At 44.5% G+C, this 16178-nt stretch overlaps 2 protein-coding genes across 12 annotated transcripts in view; one reads left to right on the top strand and one right to left on the bottom strand.

Moving 5' to 3' along the window:
* The window catches only part of ATXN1 (ataxin 1), a 363244-nt gene extending 355061 nt beyond the window's left edge, over nucleotides 1-8183 (top strand). For all 11 annotated transcript variants that reach the window (XM_039866500.1, XM_039866493.1, XM_039866492.1 and 8 more), the window contains one exon: nucleotides 477-8183. In XM_039866500.1, coding sequence (XP_039722434.1) covers nucleotides 477-1007 — 531 coding nt within the window. In that variant the 3' untranslated portion in view covers nucleotides 1008-8183. The remainder of the gene's footprint in view (nucleotides 1-476) is intronic.
* Nucleotides 8184-11195: 3012 nt separating this feature from the next.
* Nucleotides 11196-16178, bottom strand: part of GMPR (guanosine monophosphate reductase) — a 37693-nt gene continuing 32710 nt past the window's right edge. Inside the window, exons 8-9 of the mRNA XM_039866504.1 lie at nucleotides 15136-15295; nucleotides 11196-11636 (exon numbers count right to left, since the gene is read on the bottom strand). Of these exons, the coding sequence (XP_039722438.1) occupies nucleotides 11456-11636; nucleotides 15136-15295 (341 nt within the window). The 3' untranslated portion in view covers nucleotides 11196-11455. The remainder of the gene's footprint in view (nucleotides 11637-15135; nucleotides 15296-16178) is intronic.

Genomic DNA, 16178 nt, shown 5'->3' on the forward strand with positions numbered 1-16178 from the left:
ACCCAGTACCTGCCTCATGGAGCTTACAGTCTAATTCTGATCCACGTCAGCTCTTTCAAACACGAGAAGTGTATTTGTCCAGGGAGCTGTTAAAGCACAAGACCGTGTCTTGGGCTTGAGTCACACGCAGAGTCTTGCTCTGTGCTGAGCACTAAGTAGATGCCCCGTCATACTTGGGGGTCGATTGACTTGTTTTAACGAGACCAGCTATGGAGTTGATACCCAGTAAACTGATCCTTTGAATACCGAATGGACTCTTATGCTGGACAGTTTTTCCCCCAGCTTCTGCCCAACATCCGTATACGGTAAGTACAGGTACAGCAGAAAATTAAGAGCCTCATTTGCGTGCGTTTGCGGAACTAAGTCCTATTTTTTTCCATTTGGCTTCCGTACGTGTGGGTGAAATAAAACCAGTATAAAATGTTTTCATTTGTTTCCTCTCTCTTTCCTCTCCCTGTCTCTCACTGTTTCCACAGGTCAGCGTGGAAGTTTTGGTAGAGTATCCTTTTTTTGTGTTTGGACAGGGCTGGTCATCCTGCTGTCCAGAGAGAACCAGCCAGCTCTTTGATTTGCCGTGTTCCAAACTCTCCGTTGGGGATGTCTGCATCTCGCTGACCCTCAAGAACCTGAAGAATGGCTCTGTTAAAAAGGGCCAGCCCGTGGATCCCGCCAGCGTCCTGCTGAAGCCCTCAAAGACAGACACCCTCACGGGCAGTAGACACAGATATGCTGAGCAGGAAAACGGAATCAATCAGGGAAGTGCCCAGATGCTCTCTGAGAATGGCGAACTGAAGTTCCCAGAAAAAATAGGATTGCCTGCCACGCCCTTGCTCACCAAAACAGAACCCAGCAAGCCCACAACAACAAGGAAGAGGAGGTGGTCGGCACCGGAGACCCGCAAACTGGAGAAGTCAGAAGACGAGCCACCCTTGACTCTTCCTAAGCCTTCTCTAATTCCTCAGGAGGTTAAGATTTGCATTGAAGGCCGGTCTAATGTAGGCAAGTAGAGGCAGTGTGGGGAAAGGAAATTTGGCTCTCCCTTATCATTTGTATCCAGATTACTGTACTGTAGGCTAAATAACACAGTATTTACATGTTATCCTCTTCCTTTAGGTTTCTGTTATAACCTTGTCATTAGAGTTACAGCTGGTGTCACGCAGGAGACTGGTGCATATGCTTTTTCCACGAGCGTCTGTCAGTGGGCGGGCAGGGGGCCAGAGCCAGGCCAGTCCAAGCACCAGGCATCCTAGTGGAAATGAATATGGCTTCAGAGTGCCTGCCTTTTCTAGCAGCACAGAAGCATCCACTGGGCGCTGACTTCTGCTAGTTTGATGAGAAAGTTCTGCGGGGAGGGAATTGCAAGGGTGAGTGTGTGTGGGGCTACAGGGGCGCTGCAGCGAGTGAGGGGCTTTTTCTCTCTGCCTCCCTCTGTCTCACTTTCTCTTGCTCTCAGCACGGGACTGGAGGTCCAGAGACGTGTCCTCAGGAGGTTCTCACGTGCGAAATAAATATCAGGAATCCAGCTACAGGGCATCCTAGAAAGGCAACAGACAGCAGATGGAAAGCTAACCGTGTATAAGAACATTTTTTTCCTCCAACATATTTTACAATAAAAGCAACTTTTAATCATATAGATATATATTTCCCCCTATGGGGCCTGACTGCACTGATTTTTTTTTTTTTTTTAAAAGAGCAACTGCCACACGTGGAATTTCGTTTCTGCTTCACTAGTGCAGTGATGTCTCCAGGGTGTCTGGCGGGCATAGCAGCCCCTGCTCGCATCGCTCCATGTGGGGGGCGGTGTGACGGGTGGGGCTGGGAGAGTGAACACCCAGTCTTGTTTCTGTGCAGTGTTAGGAATATCAATCAGGTTATCGCATTGACTTCGCTCCCAAGAAGTAGACGCAAACTGCCCTTGAGAGAGCAGCAGAAGCTCTTCACATTGCGTTTGCAGATCTTTTGTCTCTTAACTCTAGTACTGTTTATAGTTCATGACTATGGACAACTTGGGTGCCACTTTTTTCAGATTCCAGTGTGACGTGAGGAATTAGATTTTGAAGATGAGCATATATATTACTATCTCTAAGCACTTAAAATGCTGTTCACACTTTATTACCAAGCATCTTGGTCTATCATTCAACAAGTACTGTATCTCACTTTAAAGTCTTTGGGAAGAAAAACAAAAAACTAAGTTGCTTTCTTTTTTCAACACTGTAACTACATTTCAGCTCTGCAGAGTTTCTCACCTCAAGATATTGAAAGTTTCAATGTGGTTTAAAAGGATGAATGTGAATTATGAACTAGTATGTGACCATGAATGACCACCAAGTACAGCCTGACAGGAAGGCACTTTTCACTTTGATGTTTGAGAAAGAATTAAAGGCCTATGCAGAGCTGGCAGAGAAACTGAGAGAAAAGGGATGGAAAAAAGAATACTCATTTTTGTCCAGTGTTTTCCTTTTTTAGATGAACTTTTAAAGAACCTTGCGATTTGCACATCTTGAGTTTATAATTTGTGTGATATTCCTGCAGTTTTTATCCAATAACATTGTGGGAAAGGTTTGGGGGACTGAACGAACATAAATAAATGTAGCAAAATTACTTTCTAACCTGCCTAAATCCTAGGCCGTTTTATAAGGTTATGTTCCTTTCAGAATTAATTTTGGTCTTTCTACCGCATCTGTCACAAAAAACAGGTCTTAGCAGGACAACTCTGAGAATTTTCTTCAGATTCATTGAGAGAGTTTTCCATAAAGACATTTATATATGTGAGCAAGTTTTTTTTTTTAAAAAAAAAAAAAACAAACAACTATTACTTTATTATTGTTGTTATTAAATGTTATTTTCAGAATGACTTTTTTTTCCATCTGAAATCAAATCAAGATTTCATGTTTGGTACAAACCCAGAAAGGGTATTTCATAGTTTAAACCTTTCATTCCCAGAGATCTGAAATATTGTTCGTGGGTTTTGAGTTTGCATCTTAAAGTGCTTTAAAAAAAAAAAATTTATAAGTAGGGAGAAATTTTTAAATATTCTTACTTGAAATGGCTGCAACTAGTCCGAACAAATATTTATCTGATTTTTCTTCTACCATTGAAAATAGTACTTCTTCCATTTCACGAATTTAAAAAGAATTCTAATATCAACCCACATTTTGGCTATCTAGTATTCCTTCACATTTAGTTCTCAACGGGACTAATGATTTTTATTAACCATTTTCTGGGATGTACCAAAAACATTTGAATAGATTTAGAATAGCTAGAACCAGTCTTTGACTTTCTTTAAAATCCATGACCTTCTCAGCATGCTTATTTAGCGCTGTATTTTTTTTTTTTTTTTTAAGCATTTCTGTTCAGAGAACTTGCTTAATCTTCCATGTATTCTGCTCAGGGCACTTGCAATTATTAGGTTTTGTTTTTCTTTTTGTTTTATAACCTTTGATGGTAAGAGGAATACCGGGCTGCCACATCGACTTTGTCCTCATTAGTACCACTATTTACAGCCACTCACGTGGACTCAGAAAAACACACACCAACCTTTTGGCTTACTTCGAGTAGTAAACTAACTGGATCCACAACACCAACACTAAAATGAGAAAACATACATGATTTGGAGCAATAGGAACATCGTCATCATTTTCGTGCTTATATTTCAGGTATAGGAATTATAAGAGAATTGGTTCTTTCTAAACGTCGTCCCATTTCATCCTCTTGCTTTTTTAGCATGTGCAATATTTTCCGTGCCAATAGAGTCTCATCAGTGTGCTCTAGTTAAAGCTCACACCCTTTCGGCTTTTTCCTTGTTCGGACGGAAGGAGCCGGGAATGAGAGAGCCTCCCGCTGCAAGCTCCCCTACTGCTGCGGATGCTGAGTGCTGGGCGGGAGCCTTCAGGAGCCCCAGGTGTCGGTTGCCATGTTGCAGAAAGAGCAAGCAAAGGAGATCTAGGGGACGAGCTGCAGTTCCCCCTGTCACCACAAGGAATAGTGAAGGTGGAATGTGGACAGGAAGGAGGCAGAGTCATTTCTAAGGCACACTCTGGAGCAACATAGCCAGGATCAACCCATTTTTCACGCTCTTGTCTGCGAGCGTGCAGGCCCCTCCTCAGGTCTGTGTCCTTGAGACTTTGAGCTGTGCCTCTGAACCTGGGCAGGAAGTGTGGCCTGGTGTGTGCTTGCGCTCTGAGCGTGCCAGCCAGTGGCTGCGGAGGGGGCCACCTGCGAACACCGGTCACCACTCCTCTGTGGCAGCTTTCTCTTCAAATAGGAAGAACATCCAGGGGACAGGGAACTTCCTCTTGTTTGCAGACATTGGCGAGCCCGAGGCTCCCAGAGCAGCCTTTGTCACCGCTCCTGTGTAGCAAACCTAACAATGACAGGCATAGAAATTCTTCGGTGCCCTGAAGCTTACGAGGATCAGCCATGTGCCTCTGTACTATGTCCACTTTGCAATATTTACTGACAGCTGTCTTTAGTTCTTTCTTTACTGTTTTCCATTTTAAAACTAATAACAGCAGGCCTTTTACGTTTACAATGGAACACAATCACCAAGAAATTAGTCAGGGTGAAAAGAAAAATAAATAAATAATAAGAAACCGACAAACAAGAACCTCTCTTTATAGGGATTTCTAAATATATAAAATGACTGTTCCTTAGAATGTTTAACTTAAGATTTATTTCAGTTTGTCTGGGCCACATTGTGGGCGGGGGGGGCGGGGCGGAGATAAAGAGATGGGTGCCACTTACCTCAAATCTTTTAAAATGGAAATTCAAATTGCATTTTCATTTGGACTTTCAGGATAATTTTCTACGTCGGTCAATTTTTTGTTGTCCCCCAACTCGCCCAGTTTGCTTTGGGATGATTTGATTTTTTATTGTTGTTGCTGTTGTTGATCCCATTTCTAACGTTGAATTTGTGACCCTATGTGTTTTTCGTTAGGTGAGTGTGTTGGGTTTTTTTTTCCCCCGCCAGGAAGTGGCAGCATCTTCCTTCTCCCCTACAAGGAACTCTGCGGAAACTTTCACACCTCTTACTCAGGGACGGGGCTGGCGTGTGTGTGGTACACTGATGCGTTCAGAAGCAGCACTTTGACTGCTCTGGAGTAGGGTTGTACAACTTCAAGGAATGTTTGGATTTCCTGCATCTTGTGGATTATTCCTTAGATACTGCATAGATTGCAATATAATGCTGCATGTTCACGACGAACAGTAGCTCCTAGTAATCATAAAAATCCACTCTTTGCACATAGTTTGATCTTTACTGAAATATGTTGCCAAAATTTATTTTTGTTGTTGTAGCTTTGGAATTTTTTGTTGTTTGTTTCTTAAGGAAACAACTGACAATGCCCTTTAACATCTGTGACTACTAAGGAAACCTATTCTTTCATAGAAAAATCTCAAATGCTTTTGAAGACACTAACGCCATGCTATTTCAGATTTGGGTGAAGAAGCAGAGCTCTTGGGACAGAAGGCCAGGCTCTTTGAGCTGTGTTTGGTTGTCATGGCTACTGTGTCATGAACCGCAAACAGCTCAACAAGCTGTGGCCCGTTCTCTCCTGAAACCCTTTGCACTTCCTATTTCCTAGTCACCCGTGATGATTCCAGGTGAAAAAAGGGCCAGCAGTCTCCGTGGCCCAATCCAGCCTCTTCGGTGGCGATATGAAAGAAAAGGGAATTTTGCTTTTTTTAATTTTTTTAAAGTGGAGTAGAGGCCTTTGCTTCCACTTTTGTGTTTTCAACCCAGAATTTCTGAAATAGAGAATTTAAAACAACATCAAGTAATAAAGATACAGAGAATATACTTTTTATAAAGCACATGCATATGCTATTGTGTTGGGTTGGTTTCCTCTCTTTTCTATGGACAGTGTTGTGTTTCTGTTGATCGGGAAACTCCAAACAATTTGCACACCTCTACTCTGGAGCCGAGATTTCTTCTACATAGATGACCTCGCTTCAAATATGTTACCTTACTGATAGGATCTTTTCTTGTAGCACTAGACCTTGTTGGAATTTTCTTTTAAAAAAAAAAAAAATGTACACCTAATTTGAGAAGCTGAAGAAAAAAATTTTTTTGAAGCACTCACTTTGAGGAGTACAGGTAATGTTTTAAAAAATTGCACAAAAGAAAAATGAATGTCGAGATGATTCATTCAGTGTTTGAAAGATATGGATCTGTTGAAACAATGAGTTTCATACCTTGTTTGTAAAAAAAAAAAGCATAAAGGTTGAAAGTTACATGTTTTTATGTATATAGAAATTTGTCATGTCTAAACGATGAGATTTGTATGGTTATGGCCTGGAAGAATTACTACGTAAAAGGCTCTTAAACTATACCTATGCTTCCTTTATGTTTTTGTTACATAGAGCCCTCTTCTGAGGGAGGGAAACTCTGTATTCTGCAGTTTGAGAATATCGTTCATTCCTATGCTGAAATACTTCTCTGAGCTCCCTTCTTACTTTAAACTTTTAAGCCATTGCAACTCCTTTTTCTTCAGAGATGATGTTTGACATTTTCAGCACTTCCTGTTCCAATAAACCCAAAGAATATAATCCTGAACAAGAAGTGTTTGTAACAAGGGATCCTAGCTACCAATAAAACAGGACTCATTACAAGGACGAAAAAAAAAAAAAAGTTCAGCCTTCTTTCCCCCCACACCTCATTTAAATGGGGGAGGGGGGTAAAACACGAGTTTCAATTTAAATGCCTCATTTTACTTTACTTTTTTTTCTTTGATATCGAGGCCGAAATAAATGTGGGGCAAACTTCTCAGAAGAGTCATGTTCTGTCCAAAAATCAAGCCAGACAGCGGATACTGGACAGCTGTGAGATACTGAGCAAACCCACTTACAGTTCTTTAATTCAGAATCTCAGCTTCTCCCTTCCCGTTAAATGCAATGTTTCTGGTAGCTGACATTCACCTGTACAATGGCGGAAGGGAACAGTGGCTACGGTTTTTCGTGTCCTCTTGACTTGCATACAGACTGTTCAGCTGTATTAAAATTAAGTGCATTTGGCCAATATGTAGTATCTATACAATAAGTCTCTAAGAATTTCCATAACTTTTCTTATCTGAAAGGACTCAAGTCTTCCACTGCTGATAATTGGAGACTTCGCCCAAGTTTTCTTTCCCTTCAGTTTGTTCATTTGCTGTCTGGGTGGCCACTGAGCCTGTCTCCTTTTCCATGGCCAGTCCGAAGGCCTCGTTGGAAGCACTGTTTACAGTAATCTTTGCTGAGATAGTATACTGTCCTCTGGAATACCAGGTCTGAAGTGACACTAGCTTAGAGCTGTCGTCTTCGAAGAGCAGATACCAAGAAGCCAGGTGTGTGGGTTTCGTCTGGCTCTCATAGGAACTGCCTGCTCTCATTACCTGGTCCGGGGGTGGGGTAAATTCTTTAGCCAGTGAACATTAAACTTGATACCTGTGCATTCGGTTCTGTGGATACTGCCCTTTCGGCCTTCTGGAGAGGTGTCTTCCTCCCCAGCCATCACTGCTCACCTGTAAACCCAAATTAGTGTCCGCTGAAGGGAGGTTCCAGTAGAGCCCTGCTGGTGGCTTGTAGTTGACAGAGTCCTAATTCCTAGCCAGTGGGATCTTGGCCCCAGAGCCATCTCTGAGATCCGTACCCATGGATGTTTTAATGTCAGATCATTACCCACCAAACTTCCAATTGTATGCCTCCCACCGGCCAAGGGAAAAGAGACACCAGAACTGAGGGCACGATCAGAATGACATGGCCAGTACAGAGGAGAACTAGGGAAGGGGTGATGTTTTGCACCTTATCAAAAAGAAAATATTAAGTTCATACATAGTTAAGAGCTTTTATTGTGACAGGAGAACTTTTTTCCATATGCGTGCATACTCTCTGTAATTCCAGTGTAAAATATTGTACTTGCACTAGCTTTTTTAAAACAAATATTAAAAAAATGGAAGAATTCATATTCTATTTTCTAATCGTGGTGTGTCTATTTGTAGGATACACTCGAGTCTGTTTATTGAATTTTATGGTCCCTTTCTTTGATGGTGCTTGCAGGTTTTCTAGGTAGAAATTATTTCATTATTATAATAAAACAATGTTTGATTCAAAATTTGAACAAAATTGTTTTAAATAAATTGTCTGTATACCAGTACAAGTTTATTGTTTCAGTATACTCGTACTAATAAAATAACAGTGCCAATTGCAAATGTGTCCTTGCTTTGTGTCAGGTCCCCGAAGAAAGATGAGGCCAAGAAAATGATGGGAATTCCTCATTTACCCCCACTGTGATCAATGGGCAGGTTTGGGGTGAGGGGGCACTGACAAGGCATTGCCTTTACTACCAATTTTTTAGGGGAGAGGGTAGGTCATTATGAGGTTCTGAGATAAAAGGCACATTTCAATATTTGATGTCTTGCCTTGTTCAGTTTGTGTCTATTTCTCCAATCACTGTTTACAAGATATATTCATTTCTAAACAATATTTGGCAGCTTTGTGGGCCCATGCAGCATTATCGATACATTCTAGACAAGTTTGCTGCAAACCTGTAAATGGTCTGAAGGCACAAAGTTCACTCATGTCTCCTGTAGTTCATACCTATTAAAAACAACAAGCAGGGGGGCCACCTGGCATGCAGAGGGGCCTGTTTGCCTCGAGAGTACTACACCCCAGTTTTGCAGTGTGCCATCTCAGAAAGATGTGACTTAGTAGTTGCCCCAGAAAGTAATCGTTCAAGGACGCGTAACTTTCAGTGACCTCCCCTAGTCCCATCGCATATGTGGCTCTCAAGTCCTTACAGGTGTCAGGTCCTGAATAGGCAGAATAGGACTCTCGCGAGTTCACTTAACTCGAGGAGGAACGGGTGACTCCTTTCCTTTTACTGTCTTCCTGGTTAGGTGTCTAAGGACATCCTACCAGGACTCCCCTCTCAGGGTTGAGGCCTTGACACGTTGTGAATGTCGGTGTGTGAAAGAACGTGCACTAAACCAGCAGTGGTTAGGTGAGCCTTGTAGCCCAGACAGGAAGAGCTGTCATGTCCCCTCCTCGTCCACAGCAGTCTGGCTGGACATGCTGCGTGCTGGGGGCAAGTCTGGGGCAGCAGTCAGAATCGCTGCCTTCTCGTTTTAATATTAGATGCTGACATATTAGAATCTATTAATATTAGGTTCTGACAAGTTTGGGGTCCAATGGCTGCTGAGACTTACCTCAACTGGTCACATTGATTAGGGAAACCCCTTTGCTTCACATGCTGCAATAGGGCCCCGAGATGAAACGCATTTAGGTCACTGGCTCTCCTTCCCATCCACTGCTTCGTGGGCAGGCCCGCAAAATGGTAGCAGGGCTGCGCTTTGATCTGTGTGTCCTGTATGACACCTGGTCTGAGGGCTGCTCCGGTGTGGGCTTCCCACAGCCCATTCCTACTGGAGACAGAGATGAATTGGCTACAGAAAAGGGTTGACGGAGCCTTAGAAGTGCTGCTTTTTGTGAAGCCTCTGCTTCGAAATGATCCTGACAAGTTCATGGCTTTTTCAATAACTCAGGTTTCACTCCTAAAAACTGGGTGAGGGACCTGCCTTCGGTTTCTGGAAACAAAAAAACTAGTCGGCGAAGCCTCTACACAAGGCAACACAGGAAGATGCCGCTGCAGAGGGTTGCCCAAAGGCCACACGGGGCCGACGGGCACCTCTTCCTTGACCTCTGGGTGCAGCACAGGAGCCCAGTCAAGAGACACTGGTAACAGTCCCTTACTACTGACGACTGCTGGTACATTTTAAATGGCTTTCTTTAGGTCCTCCTCTCCCTCTTATTTTGCAATTAAAAAAAAAAAAAGAAAACCTCTTAAAACTAAAAAAGCTTGAGTGTCAAACCTATCTTCCACACAAACAGCATGGCGCTCATACCTCACACAGGCAGCAAACAGAAAAGGTGGGGTGTCTCCAGTACAGCCCGCATCCTGCTCTGTGTTAAACATCCTCTTGACCCTCGTTATCTCACAGGTGTAGCCATTCACGTTTCTACAAGAATTATTCTTAATGGATGTGGGGGGAAAAGGTATTACAACCGAGTTAAAATTGCTGGATCTTCAGCTGTAGTCTTCCAGGACTGAAAACGGACCTCCAATTTCCAGAGTGTGAAGATTTGGTTGGAGTCTTCATTTGGTGTCAGTCACCATGGACATCAGGCCATTAATTTGCCCTCAAACAGTAGGACCGTGTGGCCCTTCCCTACTCCAGGGCCATCGCCTGCCTTTTCAAAGGAAATCTAATCCTCTGTCAGCTACTTTAACCTTTATAAGTAAATACAGGAAAATATCCTGGTCTGCATACACTTTCCAGTCCTGTTACTCAAGCAGTGCTTCAAAAAGTGGCCTGTGTCATTAATTCATCCACGTCCACTATTTAAACCAGTGCCATAGTCGACTGCTGTACTCCTGCCAAGGCCATGGGACCTTCTCCAAGAAAAAGAAACTAACCAGTCGATGAGCTGACCATTATACAGGAGAGCACCATGTGGTCCTTCCTTCAAAGCATTCATCACCATGACGCGGGAAAGTTCTAACTCGTATTTTAAACCAATGTCTCTTAGGAAACCACTGGTCAAGGTGTTTGCTGTTTTGTTTTGTTTCCCTGTGGGATTCTACCTGCTAATTTTTTGGTGGATTACCTTTCAATAAAACAGCCTATGGAATTTCCAAATAATGCATAATCTCTTTGAGAGGCCAACCTGACCGGCTGGGACTGAGAAGGGAAGGGGAAGAGATCGAGGAAACAAAACTAAATGAAAAACCAGGACAAGGACAGGGAAAGCTTCCCAGAAGGAGCACCAAACTGGTAGTGACAGATGGCGTGTCCCCAAAAGGCCTGTGTAACAAAGACGGTGGAAACACGTCACCGAACCTTGTGTCTGCGGGAAATCAATTCAAGTTTGTATGGTCAAATTGCTTTTGTTCTTTTCCAGCAAACAGAAGCTGGAGGGAGGGGATGCCAGTTACTCTGACTGCAGCCTGCCACTCCATTCCTTCCCTCTCCTCCCCTCCCAACCCAAGATGCCTTCTTTGACTTAGAGCCAAGAGTGGCTTGCCACTAGCATGTCTGGTAAGGAAGTGGGAACTCCTCAGCTTCCCCTACAACTTGGTTCCTGGAAATGCAAACTCCAGCACTCAAGCAAGTCTTAAGATAACAGCATTATATTAAAGTGAAACCATTTTCTTTTTAAAAAAGAAAGAAAAAGGTGCAAGGGTTAGTTTTAACAATGAGGTTATGAGTTCCGGGCAGCTGGGCTCTGACCACTGACCCTCTAAGTGCCCTGCTTCCGGGCCCCCAAAAGGCACTAGGGGAGCCCTAAAGCCTGCAGGCAGCAGAAGGAGGCAGCATTCCACCATTCAGGAGTAGCCGGAAGCTCTGATGTGACAGAAGGAAGGAGATGAAAGCAGCTGTGTGTGGAAGCTTCCATGAGCAGGGCCATCACTTCATCTGCAAGGTTAGCTGAACACAGTGTTGTGCTGCTGGGTCACTCGGATGAACGTCGTCCTCTTGCTGAGCTCTTTGAGTTTGGCGGCCCCCACATAGGTACAGGTAGACCTCAGTCCCCCAAGAATATCCAGAATCGTGTTTTCTACATCCCCTTTGTAAGGCACTTCCACAGTCTTGCCCTCAGAGGCTCTGGAAGGAAAAGGAAAAGTTCTTCAATCTGGTTCTTTTTCCTTAAAGACCCAGCCAGAATTCTCCCCAGCTTTAGCACCTTAAGCAGCCTCCACCCTGACCCCACTCCCACGCTGCTACAAATGCCAAGCTGATCGTGCCAGGATCTCAGATGAACGCGTTCCTCCCATCCAAAATGCATGACCTCACCGCTGGGCACTCAGAGTGCCAGGAAAAGGAAAGTCTTTGTCAGCAACACTGGAGGAAGTCACAGACCCGTACCATCCTGCACGATGACATTTCAGCAGCATGCCTCCGCTCTGCCCCTAACAGACACCAACTCCATTTTTCTACCCACCTAATCTGCACACCAACCTCCAACTGACCCAGAGCCCAAATGCCCAAGGGAAAGGAGAACAGACCTGGTGGGTTAGTAGTGAACAACCCCTGCCACCGCTTCTTCCGCTTGCCCTCCCCAGTCGACAACAGAAAAGGCCTGGAGCTTCGCCCTTCTGCATGCCAGCTCTCTGATCCGACACTGAGTGTCTTCAAAGGGGATAATCAAGAGGAAGAGGAGGATGACCAATAAAATGAACACCTCTACCTCTACCAGGTGACATGGGAACTTCTGCCAGCAAGATACAGCATCCCCCCTTAACGGCCTGCCTTTCTGGGGAGCCCTTTGTTGAGCATGTCCCTCCAGCTCACTCCCTGCAAGGCATTTACACCTATTGTTCCGGGCGAGGTGTGGGGGTCCCAGCAAGGTGGAACCAGAGTAGCACCAGGAAGTTCTTGCCACCAGAGGCTTCAGGGCTTTCGTTAGCATCATTCCCATTTTCAGAGGAACATTTAGAAATGCAGAAGGGCTGGCATATGGCACAAACACTAAGCAATATCGAACTGTCCTTCCTGAGCCATTGTCCCAGTCTTCACAAGGCCACCAAGTAACACTGATTCTACATGTCAGGTCCCCTTCCTACAAAATGGAGATACAGTCCAGACTTGCTTTTGAAGAGACTGCACGAGAATCTATGTAAAATTCTAAGGGCCAGAAAATCTGGAAACTAACAACCAAATTCTGGAACTTTCTCTAGCTGGTCTCTTCAACCGGAAAATAGCACTTTTTGATTAGAAACCTAGAATTTCAAAAGGGTATTAACTCTTGTACACTGAAATCTACACATGCAAGACTACCCTTGGGTAAAATCTAGCTATTTAAACCATCAACTAGACCACGGGTTGGCCTAGTAGCTGGCTTAGAGCACCAATATCATAAAGCAAGTCACTGGTCACACACAAGATGATTCATGTCACTGTACTCTGTGATTAGAGATCAACATCTATGCACATGTGCTTGCAAAGACTGCCATTTCATTTTCTTAAAGCCTGGGGTCTTCCTGGGGCTTAGTGGAGATTATCCAGATTCTCATCATTGCTTATCTGCTAACTGGTGACGGCACCTTTTGCAAGTCATTTATTGTTGATGCTCAAGTCTTCTCATCCATAAAGAGGTTCTTTGATCTGTCTCTCATGGAAAGGGTGAGAACTAAATGGTTAATGACTGGGAAGGAACTAGCAAAGTATAAATAACTCTGCCTCAACTAAATATAATATCAAATAGGAGAACCATCCTTACGAGATAATGGTGATGAGGCTGCAAACTGCCAGGGAAAGAGAAGGGAGGGAAGATGAGAGGGAGGGAGGCAAGCAGAGAGAGAGACAGAGAGAACGGATGCAGATTTCGGGGCTTAGGCAGCCTTTGCATTAAGGTTCTAATTCCTTCGGCATTTCCCTTCCTTGTCTAACATTCGAATCTGCTTCCAGAACTGAGTCTTCATAGTCCTGAATATTTTATTTTCTGATGTGTCTAGACCCTGCTGAAATTACAGATGATCTTTCTTTTAGCCCCTTGGCTTCTGTTTGTGTTACAGCTTAGTCTGGCCTTCCCTATCTGCTTTTATTAGAACCCAAAACAGATGCAACAGCTAGAGGGCAAAAAAATGTACTCCTGGCAAAGCATCTAGCTGCTGCTGAATCACAATGGCTCCGATTACGTACCAGAACACAGGAGACCCTGCACGGTGCTGGTGAAGCACTGAGCTTCTTAGCCAGAGGTCCAGGTTAGCACCGAGGCGGTAATCCCACCCCATCGCTGCAAACAGTGCAACCTCCTCCACGGGTTACCACGGGGGAGACAGAAAACCCTCTGACGCTGCATGGGAAGAAGCGCCACCCTTGTTCTGCTGCCTGACACTGCCAGGGAGGAGGTATAAATGTAGTCCCCTACTCCTTTTCCCACCTTGCCTTCCCCATACTACAACATCGTTTTTATTGAGCTTCCTCCCAAAAGAGGAAATGACTGGAGAGTGTGAGGACTGAAATCAGCCTCCCAGCACCCTACTGACGAACAGAACTCTGGGATGGTAGCACGCCATAATGCCCACCCACCTACCTGACTGTAAGTCTCAGAGGAGCTCTCAGATTTTTTTTTACTTCTAGCTTGGTTTGAACCTTACTTATATAATTCATCTGAATCCCATGTCCTCAAAATAAGCTTTTAGATGTAGAATGAATGGTAGGAAATGGAGGGTGTCAGCCAGGGAGGGCTTGGTTTCTATCCCAGTGCCTGAAGCTTCCTGGAGAAAGGCAGTTGGCCCACACACAGCGGATTTCCTCCTGAGGATGCAAGACCTTCTGTCCTGTCCACTTTGTGTAGTTTGTCATCAGCGCTAAAAGGAAGAGCAGACTCCCTGGAGCAGAGCAAGGCAGTAGATATATTCTGTCATAAGGTTCTTAAAACACACATGCAGACAATTAAAACGGAAGTGAAACAAAGAGCAGGTTATCTTTTAGGATCATGGATTTAAAAATAAGAGAGAGAGAGACAGAAGTAAGCATCCCTTCTGCAGTGAATGACACAATTAAATGACTAAAAATGCTGCCTGTGTTAACTGTCAGAGTCTAGAGACAGGTGAGAGTCCTGTGTGAACTACGGTAGGTGACACGTGGCATTCTGCAAGAAAGGCCTGACCTCTGTGTGGTGGTCCAGGCCACACCTGTTTTGTATGCAATGGGAGACCCATACTTCAACTCAATTCTTGCATCCTGAACTCACCGCAGGCGAGAGACTGGAGGTTATTGGGATAGTTCAGCAAAGGCTGTATCAGAAGGACAAGGCAGTAATATTCCTGCCCACCCCTTGGAAGTAAGGAGTGTCACCTCCAGGACTGATTGAGCAGGAATCACACCTACTTGCACATACCCCTTGGGCACATTCCCAACCCATCCCAAAACACTTCTGCTCTGCACTGCCTTTTGATGGCCCCAAACACTGAAAATGCTGGTTGGGTAAAAATTATGGCTATTTAAAAAGAGGCAAAGTAGGTTTTCTAGCTCCTTCCCACAGTACTTTACTATAAACAGAATGGACAGTCTTTGAGACCTACTTCCATCCCATTTCCGTAAGAAGCAGGAGAAATGTGGGTCCTCCCCGGTGAAAAGCCCTGGCTCTGCCCCTTACCTGTATTCGGCTACCCCTCCCGCATGCTTCTTCATCGCTGTTTCAGAGCTCATCCCGTAGAAGAGCTTGAGCTTCTGCCCGTTCCTCTCGATCACCTCTCCAGCACACTCGGTATGGCCCGAAAACATCCCGCCCAGCATGACAAAATCCGCTCCAGCTCCTAAACTCCAATGGTGGGGACAAAAGGAAGCAACAGAAAAAAGAGCTCAGAAAAAAATTAGCTCTGGAAAGATCCAACTGCCGCCCCAACTCACTATCCTCCTCATTTTCAAGAGAAAGTTCAACCTCTCCCCTTTTGAAAAAAGTTAAGGAAGTCCTCCTTACAGGGCGATGGGGACACTCAGAAAACAAACGCAGCCTGCTGGTTTGGTAGCGGATACACTGGACAATCTTTAGTGGTTATTAATGACCACCTTCCAGAGGTCTAACTCATTTGCAATCAGAGAAACATTAAGAATTGAACCCCCATCAGGCATCTGGTCTACCCTAGGCTCTCAGCATTCTCACACTCCGTTTGGACCTCAGAACAGACCAAATCTCCTAGAGATGGAGCACGAAGGAGAGAAACTTGTACATGTGTATACTGCACGTGTATATGTGTATGTGTGTGCGCGTGTGTGTAAACGCGCGCGCGCGTTCGCACACACACACACACACACGAAACTCCCAGGACAGGGACAGAAGAGACTGGGGTATTGAAGTTGCCTTTGTAAGCTATGTTGGAACAGGACCAGGAACAGCTGGAATTGGAGGGCTGGTTCACTGCTATGTCCCCAGGGTCTATCAGAGTGCATGGCACATGGGAGATGTGGAATGACTAGCTGTCAAGAAAGTAAAAGGTGTTTATGGAAGAAACAGAAACAGTCCCCATTCCCCATCCTGTCCACGGATAATTGTGCAGAGAGGCCCTCCACTGACTATTAAGTAAGAAACTGCTACAACTCCTCCTCTGAGTAAGTCCTACTGGCAGCTTACATGCAGAATACGAGGATATCGGGGTTCATATGTATTAAGTAATTAGGATGAAGGACAACAAGGAGCAA

Source organism: Pteropus medius, unplaced genomic scaffold (genome assembly GCF_902729225.1).
Source record: "Pteropus medius unplaced genomic scaffold, Ma_sr-lr_union100, whole genome shotgun sequence".
In the NCBI taxonomy this organism is placed as follows: Eukaryota; Metazoa; Chordata; class Mammalia; order Chiroptera; family Pteropodidae; genus Pteropus; species Pteropus medius.